The 17,049-nt window shown below is 35.9% G+C and overlaps 1 protein-coding gene across 1 annotated transcript in view; it reads right to left on the reverse strand.

The window, feature by feature from the left end:
- Positions 1-1,705: 1,705 nt before the first annotated feature.
- Positions 1,706-17,049, reverse strand: part of LOC309808123 (uncharacterized protein) — a gene marked incomplete at its 5' end in the record, with an annotated part of 36,150 nt that continues 20,806 nt past the window's right edge. Inside the window, 8 exon segments of the mRNA XM_082628120.1 lie at positions 1,706-2,302; positions 4,533-4,636; positions 6,182-6,291; positions 7,431-7,574; positions 8,416-8,650; positions 9,862-10,035; positions 11,035-11,144; positions 15,356-15,610. Coding sequence (XP_082484246.1) covers positions 4,538-4,636; positions 6,182-6,291; positions 7,431-7,574; positions 8,416-8,650; positions 9,862-10,035; positions 11,035-11,144; positions 15,356-15,610 — 1,127 coding nt within the window. The 3' untranslated portion in view covers positions 1,706-2,302; positions 4,533-4,537.

Consider the following 17,049-nt stretch of genomic DNA (forward strand, 5'->3'; position numbering starts at 1 on the left):
TCTAAACTTCTTAAAAATATCACAATTTTCCCTTTAATCTCTTATTTTGAGGAATGCTATCATAATTATTTTTATTATCAAACTATAACTGCATTCCCAGAATAAATACTAACTGGTTAAAAAATACTAGTAATGTTTCATATATGGCTAGAATTGCTTTGTTAACATGTTTTTTAGAATGTTTACATCAATGTTCCTGAAAAATCAGCCTGTATTTTTCTAACTTTGCTTCTACTTCTCTAGTTTCATATCAATTTTGTACTAGATCTGTAAAAGAATTGGAGTTTACTTCTCTTTTCATTTTATGGAAGCATTTATGTAAAATTGAGTTTATCAATTTCTTAAACGTTTTGTAAGACATTTGTCTACAATCACTTGGGTCTGTTAGTTATTTTTGCCATAGATATGACAAAAATACTTAATTTAATGTTTATTGATCCATTTGGCTTTTCATTTCTTTATATATTAATCTTGTTAATTCACTTTTTCTAGAATTCCATCTATGTTATGTATTGTATTCTCTTATTTTTTTAATTTATGTTTATCTCTATTTATTGTACCTTTCTATCTCTAATATTGTCTTTGTGCTAATTCTACTTTTTCATGCTCAATCTTGCTGAACGTCTGCTATCTGACCAGTCTTTTTTAAAGGACCAGGTTTTTTTCTTAAGTGATCTGTTCAATTTTTTGTTTTGTTACCATCTCATATTTTTTTCTTTTAAATCTTTATTATTTGCTCTCTTCTATTTTCTAAGTGGTTCAGTATTTTTCTGACTTCTCAAGTTGAATGCTTAGTTTATACTTTTTTCCTTTCTTCTTTTTATATGTGTTTATGTATATTTCATAATTTATGTTTGTATATGTATATGCTATCTGTGTGTGTTTTTATTTCCAACTATGTGGAAATGTGTAGCAGTCTTTATGTTATTAGGTTTCTAATATTATCATGCAGTAGTCAGAGAATGAAGTCTCTCCCTGTATATTTTTGAAACTTTGTGATGTGTCTCATGTCTCCACATGGACAAATGAAGTCGAGAAACCTAAACATCATGAATCTTTGTAGTGTTAGTTAACCTTACAATTCAAACTTCAGTTAAATTGAAGTTTGAAATACAATTCAAACCCATACACTTTCAGTCTCTCCTTGCTTTGGAGATGTAAGGTGGTACAGTGGTTAATAATTCATATTCCAGAGCAAGCCAGATTGCCTTCAAATCCTGGTGCAGCCACCTACTGACTGTGTGACTTTGGGCACATCACTTAGCTCTATTTTCTTTTGTTTCCTTACCTGTAAAATGGGAATATTGATAATGATTACTTTATAGGGCTGTTATGAGGGTTAAAGTAGCTACTTATATACACAAAATATCTTATAACAATCAAAATCCTTAAAATAATCCTGACATACAATAATAAATATTACCTATTATGGTTGTATTTGATATCTAGTAATGTTTTTATTTTTTTAATGCAGTTCATAACGTACTAAAATATTTATTCAGCATTCTGTGTGTATGTAACAGAAGTGGTACATCTCCTTACTTAGTAGCTCAGATGACCATGTTGTCAAAATTCTTCTACCAAGATTCACCCTTCCAGAAATTTTAACATTCTCCTCTTCCATTGCTGACACTCCCCACTCTCTTTGCTGTTCTTTATCTAATAATATTTGTCTTTCCATACAAACATACTCAGTTACACAATCTTGAATCAAAAGCCCAATTTATTTTAGACAATAACCAAATGTTTGCTAAATAATAAAATTTTCCTGAAGCTTGGAAATATGCAGAAATCTGGAAAGAAAATAATCAACAAGAAAGCAAATTAACTTATAGATGGGAAGAAAGATACATACATGTAATTTGCTAAAATAACTTACTGAAGAAAAAAATGAACTCAAGTTATGATGTTGGTTAAATAATATATTAGGAAACTTCTTCTACACAATTCTAGGCCTGGGGTTTGATGAGTATATAAAGGAGGAGCTGACCAGTTTACAGCTCTTGTCTCCAGATGGGCACCATCTCCTTTCACCCTATTGCTGAGGGCAAGTCATGACCAGTTCCCTTCACTCAATGAAGTGCAGATATTATATGCAATAAAACTAGAAAATCCAGTTTGCTTCTTCCACTTCATTTCCATACATCCACCATTTTAACTGAAATTCTATTCTCTATTAGAAGACCCCCAAAAAAACTGTTCATTTGTTTTCATTTTCACTGAAAGACAAAAGGTTAAACATGTGTTCTGTACTGGTAAAAGTGCTTCTTGAAGTTGAAACAGCTGAACTTCCTGTGATTTTCTGAAGAAGAGAAAAAGAACAGAAAGTTAAGATAGTAATCCCTGGAAGCCTTCAATCCAACCCTTACTTTAATTCTTCTTTGATTTTCTTCCATATGCTTTTGCCATTTCCCTTGGCTTCTATCTGTGACCTTTGTAGTCTATTCATCAAAAAGTACTCAGAGTGATCTTTGCAAAATCTAAGTTAGATTATATCATTTCTCTGTTCAAAAGCTCTTGAAGGGTTTCCTATCTCACTTAGGATAAAAGATTTTAAAACATTTACCATGTGATCATCAAGGCCCATGTGATCAAGCTTCTCACCATTTTTCTGAATTTTACTCTAACATTTTTCCCACTCTTATTCTCTAGCCAGCTGCCTTCTTGCAGTACTTTAAATATCTTAAGTACACATCTGATTCAGGGCACCCATACTTCCTATTTCTGGTGTTGGGATGCATTTCCCACTAGAACCATAAGGTTCACTCCCTTACTCTATCCATTCTTTGTTCTGATTTCAAATCATTTCATTACTTCAAAGCAGCCTTTACTGAGTAATCTATTTATAACAGTATGGTATCCATCTTTTTTTTTTTTTTTTTTTTTTTTTGTGGTACACGGGCCTCTCACTGTTGTGGCCTCTCCCGTTGCAGAGCACAGGCTCTGGACGTGCAGACTCAGCAGCCATGGCTCACGGTCCTAGCCACTTCACAGCATGTGGGATCTTACCAGACCGGGGCATGAACCCGTGTCCCCTGCATCGGCAGGTGGACTCTCAACCACTGTGCCACCAGGGAAGCCCGGTATCCATTTTTTGTGTTTCTTTAGTCCTTTTCATTTTTATTTCTTAGCTCTTACCACTCTCTAAGGTATATTTACTTGCTTGTGTAATTAGAGTCTGTCTCCACTCACTAGTGTATGAGCTTTCTGAGAGCAAGGACTCCATTAATTTTGTTCACTGGTACATTCCAAGCATCTAGAACAGAACTTGGAACATAGTAAGTGCTTGATAAGTATTAGTCAAATAAATAATTCAATCCCCAAATATGGTTCAATTTGACTAATTAAGCAGTAAAAGCTATTCTGCTGAAGTATCTATGCATTTATATAGCCAGGGTGTCAGAAACCAGGGGTAGAAGATACTGGGTAAATATTTCAATAATTGAGATAAAATTTACTATAAAATATAATCTTAATTATGTTTCTGAGAGGGAGATTAATAATATGCTTATAATATAGTGTGATATAAAGCTGTTATGAGTGAGTAAATGATTGTTGGGTCTAAACTCAATAAACTCATTCTAAAATAATTTGACAAAAAATTTTTGTTTAAGTGTTAATATGGGTGATTGAAGGGGTTTCTGAGCAGTAATTAAGAATCTGAGAACTGACTCTGAATGTTCTGTGATCTACACTGTGAGAACAGTCAGAGAACCAGAGTCTTCATTGACACAAACTTTTCCAGGGTGCATTTTATACTGTATGGTAATGGTAGCTCAGTATCAGTAATATGACACCTGCACTCAGAGGACCACAGTCCTGCTTTCTCTACAGTCACCTCTTTTTTCTTTTTTTTTTTTTTTAATCTGAGGCAATATTTGGCAACTAATAATGTGTGTGTGTGTGTGTGTCAGAGAGAGACAGAGAGAGAGAAAGAAAGAGAGAGAGAGACATGAATATAAGTAATAATGGAAGAATGAGTACATGTCTATGCTAATAATTGTTACCCTGTGTCCTTCACTGTTTATTACTTTCTGTCTTGATTTGGCTTACCTTCTTGGTTGATTGATTTATTTAATTTAATTAATTACTTAATTATTTTTTTCGGTATGCAGGCCTCCCACTGCTGTGGCCTCTCCCGTTGCGGAGCACAGGCTCCGGACACACAGGCTCTGGATGCACAGGCTCAGCGGCCATGGCTCATGGGCCCAGCCACTCCGCAGAATGTGGGATCTTCCCGGACCGGGGCACGAACCCGTGTCCCCTGCATCGGCAGGCAGACTCTCAACCACTGTGCCACCAGGGGAGCCCTTGATTGATATATTGATTGATGATTGTAGAGATGGAGGGGTGGACGCAGATGCATATAAATAAAGTAAAAATTAGCAACTAATCAACAAACTACATTAACAAGGAATACTAATTTACTAATTTGACCACTAAAGCAACAGGCTGTCATTGGTCATTGGACCTTACTACTAATATCACTGTCCTACTTATTTTGCCTGCCAACAAAAACTCTTGATACTTACTATTTTCAATTGCCAGGAAAGAGGTAGAAATATCTTGTCATGGAGAGTCGTTCAATGGTGGGCATCTGGGCTTTAACAGTTGGTGTTTCAAATGATTTTTGTACCTAAAAACAGAAAGAGGTTCTGGCTCATACATACCTCTTATGCATTCTCAAAAAATGTTTTGCACAATGAGCCAAAAAATTCTTGGAATGAAGGGTGCTCCTAGGATTGATGGAACCAAGCCCTTGGACATTCTAATTCCCCATCACTGCTACCCTACCTCTAAGAAATGACACCTAATGTCAGAATATGTTCTTTATCTCAAAATACACACCTCATGCCTAATTCAAGTGTTTTCAAACTGCATTTTTTTTCTAGTTTCCACTTCTGATCTACAGATCTGATGATTAATTATCCCTTGATGTTCGTTCATGAGAAGTGGACCTCAGAGATCCTCTATCTTCAAACTCTAATAAGGTTAGCTCCTCAATTCAATGAGGTTAAAATCCCAGGATTTTGTCCTTAAAACCTGAATGATGAGAAATATTCACATTTACCATCAAGATGAGCTCTGAAGTCTTTTTCCATAGACTGATCAATGAGATCCTACTTACCTAGATCCACTATTTCTAATCTATTCTGAGGAATTCCCTTGAAAGTATAATGTCTAAATCCTATTCATCCAATAGTACTTAACTTCCTAAGTTCCTATTCACAGAGACTGTGACTCAGGTTACAATGCAATCTTCTCCAATTCACTAAAGGTATATCCTTCTTTTCCCATGGGAGTGCTACTGTTCTTTATGGTTTTAGTTTAAAAATAACCACATTTTCCCATGTTCTTAATACCAATAATTTTCTCCCTAAAAAAGGAGGGACATTTATTCACTTATTCATACATTTATTTATTCAGTGAATATTAATTCCTCCCTTCCAGCCTGTTGAGAGTTGAACAAATCCCTGCCTTCATGAGCTTGCATGCAAGTGAGTAAATACAGATAATAAACAAACAAAATATATACTGGGTGGGTGGTAGTAAGAGCTATTGGAGGAAAATAAATTAGGAAGAAGGGGCAAATAAGGAATGTCCTGAGCTGGGGAAGAAGTATCAAGCCTTCCTTTCTGAGCCACTCTATTCAAAGAATTTCTCTCCTACTTTCTCTTTCATGTGTCCTAGGACTTTCTCTTTTGGATCCTAACACAACCTGTATCACACATTTTTTATTGTTGTTGTTGGACTACTTATTCAGTACCCATCTCTCTCACAAGAATGTTAGTTCTAGGTAGCTTTATGTCACATATGTCTCATTTACCCCTGTGTCATGAAGATATAACCCATTACCAAGTAGACCACCCAATATATATTTATTTAATAAATGAAGCAGTGAAAATTAATCCAAAATACTTTCCATTCTTTGAATTTTAAGAACATATAGCCCATAACATACAAGCTCACGTGTTAAAATATTTTGTTCTATTTTGATCTTCTGCTGTGGTGCATTAACATAGTCTTTTTGTAAATCAGATTTTAAACACATGGATTACAGAAAGCAGTACCACTCTACTTTTGTTTGCCTGACAAAAATCTGTCATTGTCACTTGAAAGACAAATAATAGTAAAGTCTTCCTGAACAAATACATGATTAGAAAAGGAGAGAGGAGCTTACCTTCCTAAATACTTCCTCTAGATGACAGCGCCAAGAATATTTTTGGAAGCATTTGATGAGTTGAGTAATGAAGAGAGAACCTTCTGTGATGTCTCTCCAGGCCACATTATCTATGACAATAAGGAGAGGTAAGCCTTGGGCTGTGGCCTTCACCATTTTTTTTTTTTTTTTACTTTTTTTTGTCTTTTAAAACATAGCTTGAGAATTATCTTGACATGTTTAGGGGAAGAACTTACAACGTTTCATTAACTCATTTTCCATAAAGAAGTTGAACTAAAGAAGCAGCTCATCAAAACTGCAGGTCATTGCATAGTGATTACCTTGCATTTTGGGGATTGACTTTCTACTATGTGACTTATGCTTATTCATTTGGCTTTTAAAGGAGGCTTGAGAGATAATTGTAATTATCCCATTTTACAGAGGAAAAATAGAAGCTCAGAAGGATTAAAGAATTTCCTCATGTTCACACAGGTGATTGTTTACAGATTATATAACATGATGTCTTTCACAATCTAGTGAGCAAAATAAATGAAAAGATCTAATGAAACTTTTGGAGGGAAGGGAAATGTTTTTGGTATAGATAGTGGTAATAATTTCACAGGTATATACTTAATTCCAAACTGATTAAACTGTATACATTAAATATGTGCAGCTTTTTGTATGTTAATTATACCTCCATAAAGTGGTAAAAGTACTTTAAAATATGTAAATTAGAAACCCTCAGATACAAGCCTTCTCAAGATGATTACCTAGAGTTCAAGGACTAGATACTATTCCCCTGATAGTAGGCCTAATAAGTCCCATTGTATCATTTTCTTCTCCCTTTAAAAGGGCATCCACCTTCTTGCTGGGATACCACTCTAAATAGTACCAGATGGGAAATATGGAGAAAATGGCTTGGAGTAGATAATTTTTGAGAAATGGCCGTCAGTCCCTAGATCCATAAAAACTCTACTCAAAATGTTAAATGGATTTAATAGAAAACTGAATCAATCATTTGTTTTTAACTTGTGTGATGGTAAAGGGATTTTCTTGTATTAGGTTGTTTTAATGGTTACTATACCTTTGTCTGTAAAGAGCAACATATAATAAAAGTCAATTTTTAAAAGTGAAGAATAAGTAAAATATATTGACAGCATTCAAAAATTTCATCAAATAATTGCTGCCCGGAGCTTATCTTCATTTTTTAGAATCATTCAGAGGTAGCCTCAGACCCACAAATCCATGTCTGCAATTGAAAGACACATACGTGGGGTTGAGGAGCAGAAAGCAATGAAGTCCTTCTCCACATGGGTCTTGTAAACGGCATCCTCCTCCAGGTTCTCAGGTGACTGTGAAGAGCTGTCTGCCAAGGCTGCTGGAGAGTCACTGACCCACAATTCCCCACGATTTGCTGTAGAGACATCAATTTCCTACATACTGTGTGTCTCCCTCAGTATGACTATTACAATTGCCCACCTCATTCTTTTACAATGTTTATTCTAACCAGTTTCACATTCACATGTGCATACACACATACACACATACAGGTGCATCTCCGCCCCACATACAACAGTTTGCCTTTTTCTTGTGTTGTTGAGTAACATGCCAGTTAATAGTGACAGCATGGTAGAACTGGAAGAACCCACTTGCTGAGAATAACAAAGAAGTTAAAGCCTTATCTGCATAATTTCAGAGCATAGTTATCATTTTATAGCTAAATTATTTTGGCTTTTCATCTTCAAACACTGTTCCAAAAAGCTAAAAGGGAACTGGGAGTCAAGAAAAAAAAAGCAAAGAAAAATGTCACTGCAACCCCAGTTTCCCTCATCTCCTTATTCATTTCCCTTTCAATAATATATGAGAAAGAAAAAGATACTGCTATTGCATAATAGTCTGACTTTCAAATGAAATTATTCTCAAGCCAGAGAATGTCAAAATGTCTGTAAAACATTTACAAGTAAAGTTGTCATTAAAATGATTTCATTTCAAGGTTGGAATACTTTTGTTTAACTTTGATTTGAGAATTCTTGTGATCTCCTTCACCACTTACCTTGAATCAAATTGAACCGAAATTTCTCAGCTAACAAAACAAAGTCTCAAGATACCAGCCCCCTAAATGGAATTTCCTAATAATTCAATTTAGTTTATTTGCACTGGATGGGGTTTAAGATGTTTTCCCCTACAAAAAAAAACATACTACAATCCTCTGCAAACAACTTTATGACTTTTGGATTTTTCATCTCAGAACTCACCACCTCTGCAGGCCTGGACAATGATGACCTTAGGTTTGTCCTTTAGACTGAGGCAATTGCGGTTGTTGAATATCCGGAAGATGGTGTCATAAGGTAGCACATCTGGTTTTTCATCACTATGCGTAGTCCCACAGATCCCATCCAGGATGCCATGAGACATGAACACCAAGAATGTGCTGTCTGAAGATTTGTGCTCTTCACAGGCAGCAAATCTGCACAGCACTGATTCCATATCCTGAAAAATACTGCAAAGTCTTACTTTAACAGAACAAACATTAAAATTAAACTGACGTCCTATTTATCATGATCAGTATAAGAAACTTTTGTAACGTTCCAGTCATGGTGGCTTTATATAGTGGTTGCTTGATGATAGTTTTATTTTTATTTCTATAATGGATCAATGGCTTCAACTTTTTGTTCCTTCTGACATTATATAACCTGTCCTCTTAATACATTTTACATTGCTTATTGTCACTATATACTTTCATTTTCATCTCTGTATTTTCTCTCATTACTTAATAAAAACCTTGAATAATAAATGTATCATACCATTTCCCTTCTAAGGCACTCCCCATCATACTTAGAATAAAATAAAACTTCTGACATAAGTATACTTCTCCCTTCTGACATTCTTCCTCCTCCTCTAGGCTCTAGTCACACTGGTCTTTCATACTTTTCAAGTGCCAGTTTCATATAGGTTCAGACTTTTCACTTGTAGTCATGCCTGTTTGGAATATATTTCATTCACATCTTTCCAGAGCTATCTTGTCTCTGATAGTCATGTGTCAGATCCCATATTACCTCCTCAAAATGTCTTCCTTGGCCATCCCATCAAACATTATTACTCCCCACTCACCGATTTGTTCTTATGTTTCCTTTTTCCTTTTCATTTCCTTTTCACTTCTTTTCAATCATAGAGACACGCAGATACATCAAATCTCTGAAATGTTCTGTTTTGCTTATAGTTTGATCCCCCCCCCCCCAAGTGAACCTAGATCAATGTGAGCTGGGAACCTTCTGTCTCATTTACAGACCCATCCCCAATGCTAAAATAGCCCCTGGGACAGTCAGGATTCAGTATTTATATGGTGATCACACTCCTGCTAACATTCATTACTCCAGAATTTTCTGGGAAATATTGGGGCTGAATCTCAATCATCCCACTTCAGAATTAAGAATTATGTGGGTACATATGCCAATCACTTTTTGAACAGTTTTATGGAACTGAGGATATTTGAAGCTCTAAAGAGACGTAGATTTCACCTGTCCTAATATTTTTATTTTATAACACACATTCACACACTTAGATACACACACACACACACACACACCACAAATGCGACCTATGGTTGTTAAAGTTATTTGCTTAATATTATAAAGTTCACTTGTTAGTAGGAAGATATGTGTTGAATATGTATGTGTTTGGGGTGGGTGAGGGGCCCTTACCCTGGCTGTGAGTTTCTCTTCCACATCCACACTGTAGCCAAGGCCCTCAAGCAGCCCCTTCATTCCCATTATGTCTTGTGCAGCCCCTTGCCTGAGAGGGAGATGATCAAACTCTGTATTGCATATGATGAGAGCCAGACGAGTGCGGACCTTTATCTCCTTTATTGGATAGATCTGCAGGAAATTGATATGCAGTGAGCTTGATTTACCTAAATCTCTCTTAAACCCTCATACACCAATCACTGTTGCTTTTAAGGGCTTGCATAGCTGTCCTCTCTCCTACCCTGTACCAGAAGACACTGTCTTCTCTCTTTTAGTAATGGATTGAATTGACAATAGAAAGAAGTACAAATTGGAAGGGAATTATTTTTCAAAAGCCCAGACAATGATCCAGATTATATTTGTGATAGTTACTCGAGAATCTTCAGGAAACTAGAAAAATTCCTACCCTCTCCTTCTCCTCTTTCTTCTCCACTTAGTCAATTCTTTCTTAACAATCAAGGTTCATATCAAATTATGTAAAAACCAGGAGATATTTGCCATTGACTCCAGCTAAAAATAAATATACCAAAGATACTTTGCCTTGGGTAACATTATTCTGGTACTATTTTTTTTTCTGGTACATGGCCTCTCACTGCTGTGGCCTCTCCTGTTGTGGAGCACAGGCTCCGGACACGCAGGCTCACCGGCCATGGCTCACGGGCCCAGCCGCTCCGCAGCATGTGGGATCTTCCCGGACTGGGGCACGAACCCGTGTCCCCTGAATCGGCAGGTGGACTCTCAACCACTGTGCCACCAGGGAAGCCCATTCTGGTACTATTTTAATTTATAATGTTTTGCAGGTGTTAATAATTTTTAACTGGAATGCAAACAATTACTACTCAGCCATGTTATAAATACTTTGATTCTATGACTACAGCTAAAATTCTAATAAATCCCAAATATATAGGGCAATAAATAAATGAAAAATGTGAGAGACTTGTATTTTATTATAGGGTGAAAGAGAATTGGAATCTGTGTGAAGCCATGTGATTTCCTCCTGCTCAAAGCATCTATGAAAAAGGAATCCACTGTCCCACACTACCACTCTGTAACTAATGCTTGAAGAAATTGTGTAATTAGTGAAAGCAATTGTTTTTCTCTCTCCTCTCTTTCATGTACAGAGCACAGTACCTCTTCAGCCCTTTCTTTACACAGTTTAAGAAATTCTTCATGAGGGCAAAGCTTGAGGGTATCTGTAGTTTCTGCTGACTCATCTGGTCCAGTCACGATTTCCTCAGGAGCTGCAGGATACATTGCATAATATAAATTGTGATATCTGACTCTGTGACCCAGTTATCACCTAAGAAAACTGACAGAAAAGGGATATCCTGGGAAAAAGATTTTTAACATGTTGGGTTATAGTTGTATCTAACCTGTGTATGAGGAGACAGATGTATTATGACTGGGAAAGAAGGGAGAAATCCTTGGTAGTAAAAGCAGATCCACTCAAAAATGCAATAATAGATTTTGATATTATGAGGAAAACACCTTAATGATTTAGGGTCAAAGTTAGCCTTCCCTTACTCACGAAAACAGTTTGATTTTTTCCAGTGGTTTTACTCTAGGGTATTGCTCATCTGTGTGGACTTTCTATTGTCTCTGAGCAAGAGTACATTTAGTAAATATTTACCAGCATGCTATCTACTAGATATAGAACTGAGTCACTTTTTTTTTTTTTTTGAGAGTATGCAGCACTTATTACAAAGCCAAAAGATACAAATATACCAGGGCAGGAGGAGGATACAGCCACAGAACCTCAGACAGAGGACAAGGTGCAAACACAGACAAACCTGTTGGGGGACACCTGACCCCAAACACATAGGTTGTGATAGAGTCTTGCCTCCTCCCTTCATCCTGATCTGATCTATGCACATGGGAGGAAAAACTCGTGGGCGGGGGTCTGTCCCTCAGGGGGTGGACCACTTGACTTCTTGGGGATGAAGCTGAGGTCAGATCTCACATGTTCTGCCTTTTTGTGCTTTTAGATGCCTGTTGCTCTTTCCTGACTTGACCTCAGCCGCAGGTGGGTAGGGCACTGCAATTTAAAATTTTCTACTGTCCACATTGAATAAAAACAGACAGAATCAATTAATTTAATAATATATTTTGTTTAACATAATATATCCAAAATAGTATCATTTTAACCTGTTTCTAGCCACAATTTATGCACTTAAAAGCCACGTGTGCCCAGTAGCTATCATATTGGGTAATGTTACATCCCAAGTCCACTCCCAATTCACACAACAAACACAGACACATACACACTCAAATACTTAATAGAATCCTAAATCCTGTACCATCCAGGTATTATTTTTTCAGCAACCTCAGCGTGAATTCTTAACCTTTCCAGAGGAGATAAGATTCAATGATTCACCAAGTTGTGAAATCAGCTATTTAAAGGAGAAATGCTATGCATTAATCATAGTATTGCATCCAGTGTTGAAGGGACAATTTTTTTGTCAGAGATTCTACATTACTCTGAATGTCTTTGCCTCCAAAGTGCTGAATAACCAGCCCTAAATTTTCAACCCATGTTTTAAAATGTGAGGAAATAACTTCTCCTTGTTGGAAATGAGAAATGTAATATTTTCTGAAACTGTTTGGCCTCATTTGACTAAGATTGTGCAAGAGACTGGGAAAGTCCAGAGATCTCCCTTGGAGAGGGAAGGAAGAGATTCCTCATAAACAAAACTCAGAAGAGGTTTATCAAGACCTAACATAACAAGGTTTTTTTCTATGAAAGGAATAAACCTTTATGTTCATTTACATGAATGAACAAAGACAGTCTTTTACTTTAATTAGAAAGGCAATATTATCTTCTGTAATTTTTTTCAGTTTTTAAACTTTATAATTTTTTTTTCCATTTCATTTATTTGTTTCCATTAGTTTTTAAATATATATATTTTTTATAAATGTCTTTCTAAAAAGTATGCTAAAAATGTAAGCTCTGGAGATGCAGCAAATGGTACGTCTTTAAGGCTACCAAACTGTCTTAACATTTATTTCTGTAGATAAAATACAGACACATACTCTCCTTTCCTACCCCAGAAGATTCTGCCAATGTGAAGAAGTCCAGGGTCTTGGGATAGTTCCTGGTCAGAGGGTATGTTTTGTCATTGAAAGTCTCCTGTTTCCAGGTCATTTACAGGTTTGGTGTACTCTTGAATTTAATAAATGTCATCTCCTAATGACCATTATATGTCTATATATAGATACAGTATTTACAGATAAAACTGAAAATTAGACTATCTTATGTATAATAGTAAAATTAGCATGAAACTGAATCATTTCATTACAGTGTAATATAGTGTAGCCTGCTATTCAAAAGGAGTACCCATGGGCCTGACAACACAGCAAAAAGAAATAAGAAAATTAGCAGATTAGATAAAAACTTTAATATCTGAGTTTTATCAGTTACTTAATGAAATACTCAAGAAACCCCTTAAACTGAAACAAAACTAAAGATACTGATATTAGATAAGACAAGTCCTTCTCCCTTGGCAAGTAGGAATTTGAGTAATTATCTCTCTGACTAAATAACAGTGCTTGGCACATAGTATGTACATATACTGCTAACTAATTGAAACAAATAGCTTAGATTCTTCCTATCCCCCACTCCATTTCCTCAGTATCTCGTTAAGAAACCTCTGAATTATATCCATACCCAAAAGGCCTGGCTAGGGCTTTTACATATTCTAATAGTCCCACTCACCAAGCTTCCTGGTCTTCTGGGCCAGTATACTCTAGGTGTCCTGAGATTCCTCTGGATGTTCCATGTACAGTAGAACTCAGGGGCCTACTGGATACTTCATGAAACTGTCTATACCTGCCTCCTGCCTGACACAGACTCTACTGATGGGATAGGTTATTTCAGTTTAAGGCTCATTCTGTCTCCTGGGGTTGCTAAAATCATTTTGAAGTTCCCCTTATTTCAATTCTGATCCCCATTTGTTGAATTATCTCTGATCTTGTTTTTATTTATTTTATTTATTCTATTTGATTCGATTCCTTTATGGCTTATTTTAGGATATTGAATATAGTTCCCTGTGCTATACAGTAGGGCCTTGTTGTTTATCCATTATATATGTAATAGTCTGCATCTGCTAACCCCAAACTCCCAATCTATCCCTCCCCCACACCCCTCCCCCTTGGCAACCACAAGTCTGTTCTCTTATTTTGTTTTTAAATCCAAATTGTTTTTATCCCATCCCAGGTTTAAAAGAAAGTAATAAACCTGCACAAGGACCAACTTAAATGTTAATGATAACATAGCCTAGGCCACAATCTTGTACATCTATTAGACTAGCGTGTACTTCCTGCTGGTGGGAGTGTCCCTTGTCCATAGAGAAGAGATTATTGAAAAAACTTATTTGCTATAGTGAGGTCTCTACAGTTATGTTGCATTTTGTTTATTATTGCTTATTATTATTGATAAACTCTAGTATTCAGGCTGGAATTTTAGGTTAAACTCTATACCAAATTGAGTCCATCACTGGTGAGCTTGGATCTGAGGATATTTAGACTCTATTAATATTCATAATTCAATTAAAGTGAAGTTTTGAAAGATGTTAACATATTGGACAGTTTATATTGAACAAGTATTCTCCTGATCATATTTTATAACTCACAGAAATGAATAAGCACAGTAAACATTTAAATATTATAAGCTAAAGAATAATTCTGATAACTAATATTTATTACATGCATGTTCTTCATTTGCCTATTCATCCTATATTCATTACATGCCTGCTATGTCTCTGGCACTCTGCTAAGAGCTATTATTCATTGGTGAAGAAAACAGTTGTGATCTGGATTAAGGAATTCAGTGGATTATAGTTCTGTCTAATGAGATAGACAAGGGGTAGAAGTGTAATAGATTTGATGCGGAGAATAAAGTGTTTCATTTTATATATCTTAGCTTTGTGAAGCCAGTGGATCATTCAAGTGGAAATGTTGAATATGCAGCTAAAGCTAAATATATCTGGAGTTCAGAGGAGAGTTCCAGATGGGAGCTAAAATATTAGGAATTGTCAATCTGTGCCTGCCATTATGTTCCTAGCTTTACAAAGCCTGTGATGAAATATCTGAAATTGTTCCCATTTCACAGATGCTCATATTGATGCTTAGGGAGGTTAAGAAATTTGAATGAAGTCACATAGTGTCCAAAGTGACAGAAACCTTAGTTCAACTCCAGGTATCCCTTACTACAAAGTATCTGCAATTAGCTATCTCTATGATCAACCTAAACACAAGGACTCAACTTCTAAGCTAATTGGAAATTAGATGCCCTCCCACAAATGACAAACTGGCCTCTAAAAGGACAATGATAGGTTTAGTGAAAATTATACTTTAGTAATAGGAGGATGGGAAACTTAGAGGACAGTGGAGCAGCCTTGGAGCCAAGTAGATCTGAAAATTTTAAGATATTCCTTGAAAAGAATTTCAGTCTTACCTTTTATACTGGTGGAATTTTTGTCTATGTTTAGGAAGGTTTGAACAAAGATTTGACCTGCCTCATGACGTTTCTTTCGTATAGAGTCCACCAAGACCCGTGCCTTGTCTTCAAGCTTGGCATCATAAAGTTTTTCCTTCTCCTCTTCCTCCAATTTCAGGACATTTTTTCCCACCAAGTCATCCAAAACACCATTAATGAGTTCTTTGCCCACAGATTCCAAAATCTTAAGTGGGTTTTTGTTGCGTGTGTCTTCTGTCAGAAATACAAAGCTTCCTTTTACTTGATCTTGTCTCAATAAAAAATTCAGAATTGAAAATAATCTGATGACTGATCTTTCAATATGGTAGATCAATATGACACCAGGTTAATATATTACTGTCTGGGATAATTAGAATTTTTGTGGGTGATTAAGGAAGTCAAATTAATAAGTATTTTATTGTTATACCACAGGTATTATTGGAATGGATAGTGCATGAGCAGGCAGGGTATCTCATCAATACTTAATTAAATGTATAAAGACAGTTATAAATTTCATCTAGATATAAAGATAGTCTTGACACAAAATGACATATTCTAAAAAAAAATGCACCAAGAGATTGAATGAGAACTTCGCCCCAGAAGCACCAGCCTCATTGTTCATGTTATCTTTTTTTTTTCTTTTTTCGGTACATGAGCCTCTCACTGTGTGGCCTCTCCCATTGTGCAACACAGGCTCCAGACACGCAGGCACAGCAGCCATGACTCACGGGCCCAGCCGCTCTGTGACATGTGGGATCTTCCCGGACCAGGGCACGAACCCGTGTGCCCTGAATCGGCAGGCAGACTCTCAACTACTGCGCCACCAGGGAAGCCCTGTTCATGTTATCTTGAAGTATTCTTTCAATAAATGTTTATTGGGCAACTATTATGAGAAAGAAACATGGACATTACAAAGCATGAATAAAAAGTTACCCAATATCAGTTCATTTAATAACAGCTAACATCTATTATGCATTTAGGATTAAAAAAATAAATACATTTAAAGCAATATACAATATTATTATTATTTAAAAGTCTCTGTACTAAATACTTTATAAATATTAATATGATGGACCCTCACAATAATCCAATGAGATGGTTAATATTTCCCTATTTTACAGATCATTTAAATAAAATGCCCAGATCACACAAATTAGGATTCAAATTCTGTTCTTACACCATATTCTATAAAGTTAAACATAGCACAGCTTCAGTAATAATAGTTGATATTCATTGAGGCCCCATTGGTCTCAAGTGCTTCATATGAATCTTATAAGTTAAAGTTAATAAAAATTCCATGTAACATATATATTAATATTTCTATTATATAGTAAAGGAAACAGACACAGAGAAGTTAGTTAAATATTTGATCCAAATTGTGTGAATAGTACACCGTGTTTAGTAAGAGGGTAGGAAGGGATTCAAACTCAGGGGTTCAGAATTGAGTCCCCACCCAAATCATCAGACTACTTTACATGATACTTGGTAAAGAGTTACTTAAGAGAATAGAAAGTGATTCAGGGACTCAGAAAAGACTGAGTAAATTTCTGCAGATGAGGTCACAAAATGCTTCTTCTTAGAAAAGGTGGCAGAAACACTGGTCTTACACTAGAGTATACACATGTCACAACAGAGAGATTGAAGAATTATGAACAACATGCAGGTTAATCTAT

The sequence above is a fragment of the Mesoplodon mirus genome (assembly GCF_964341445.2).
Source record: "Mesoplodon mirus genome assembly, chromosome: 7".
Taxonomy (NCBI): Eukaryota; Metazoa; Chordata; class Mammalia; order Artiodactyla; family Ziphiidae; genus Mesoplodon; species Mesoplodon mirus.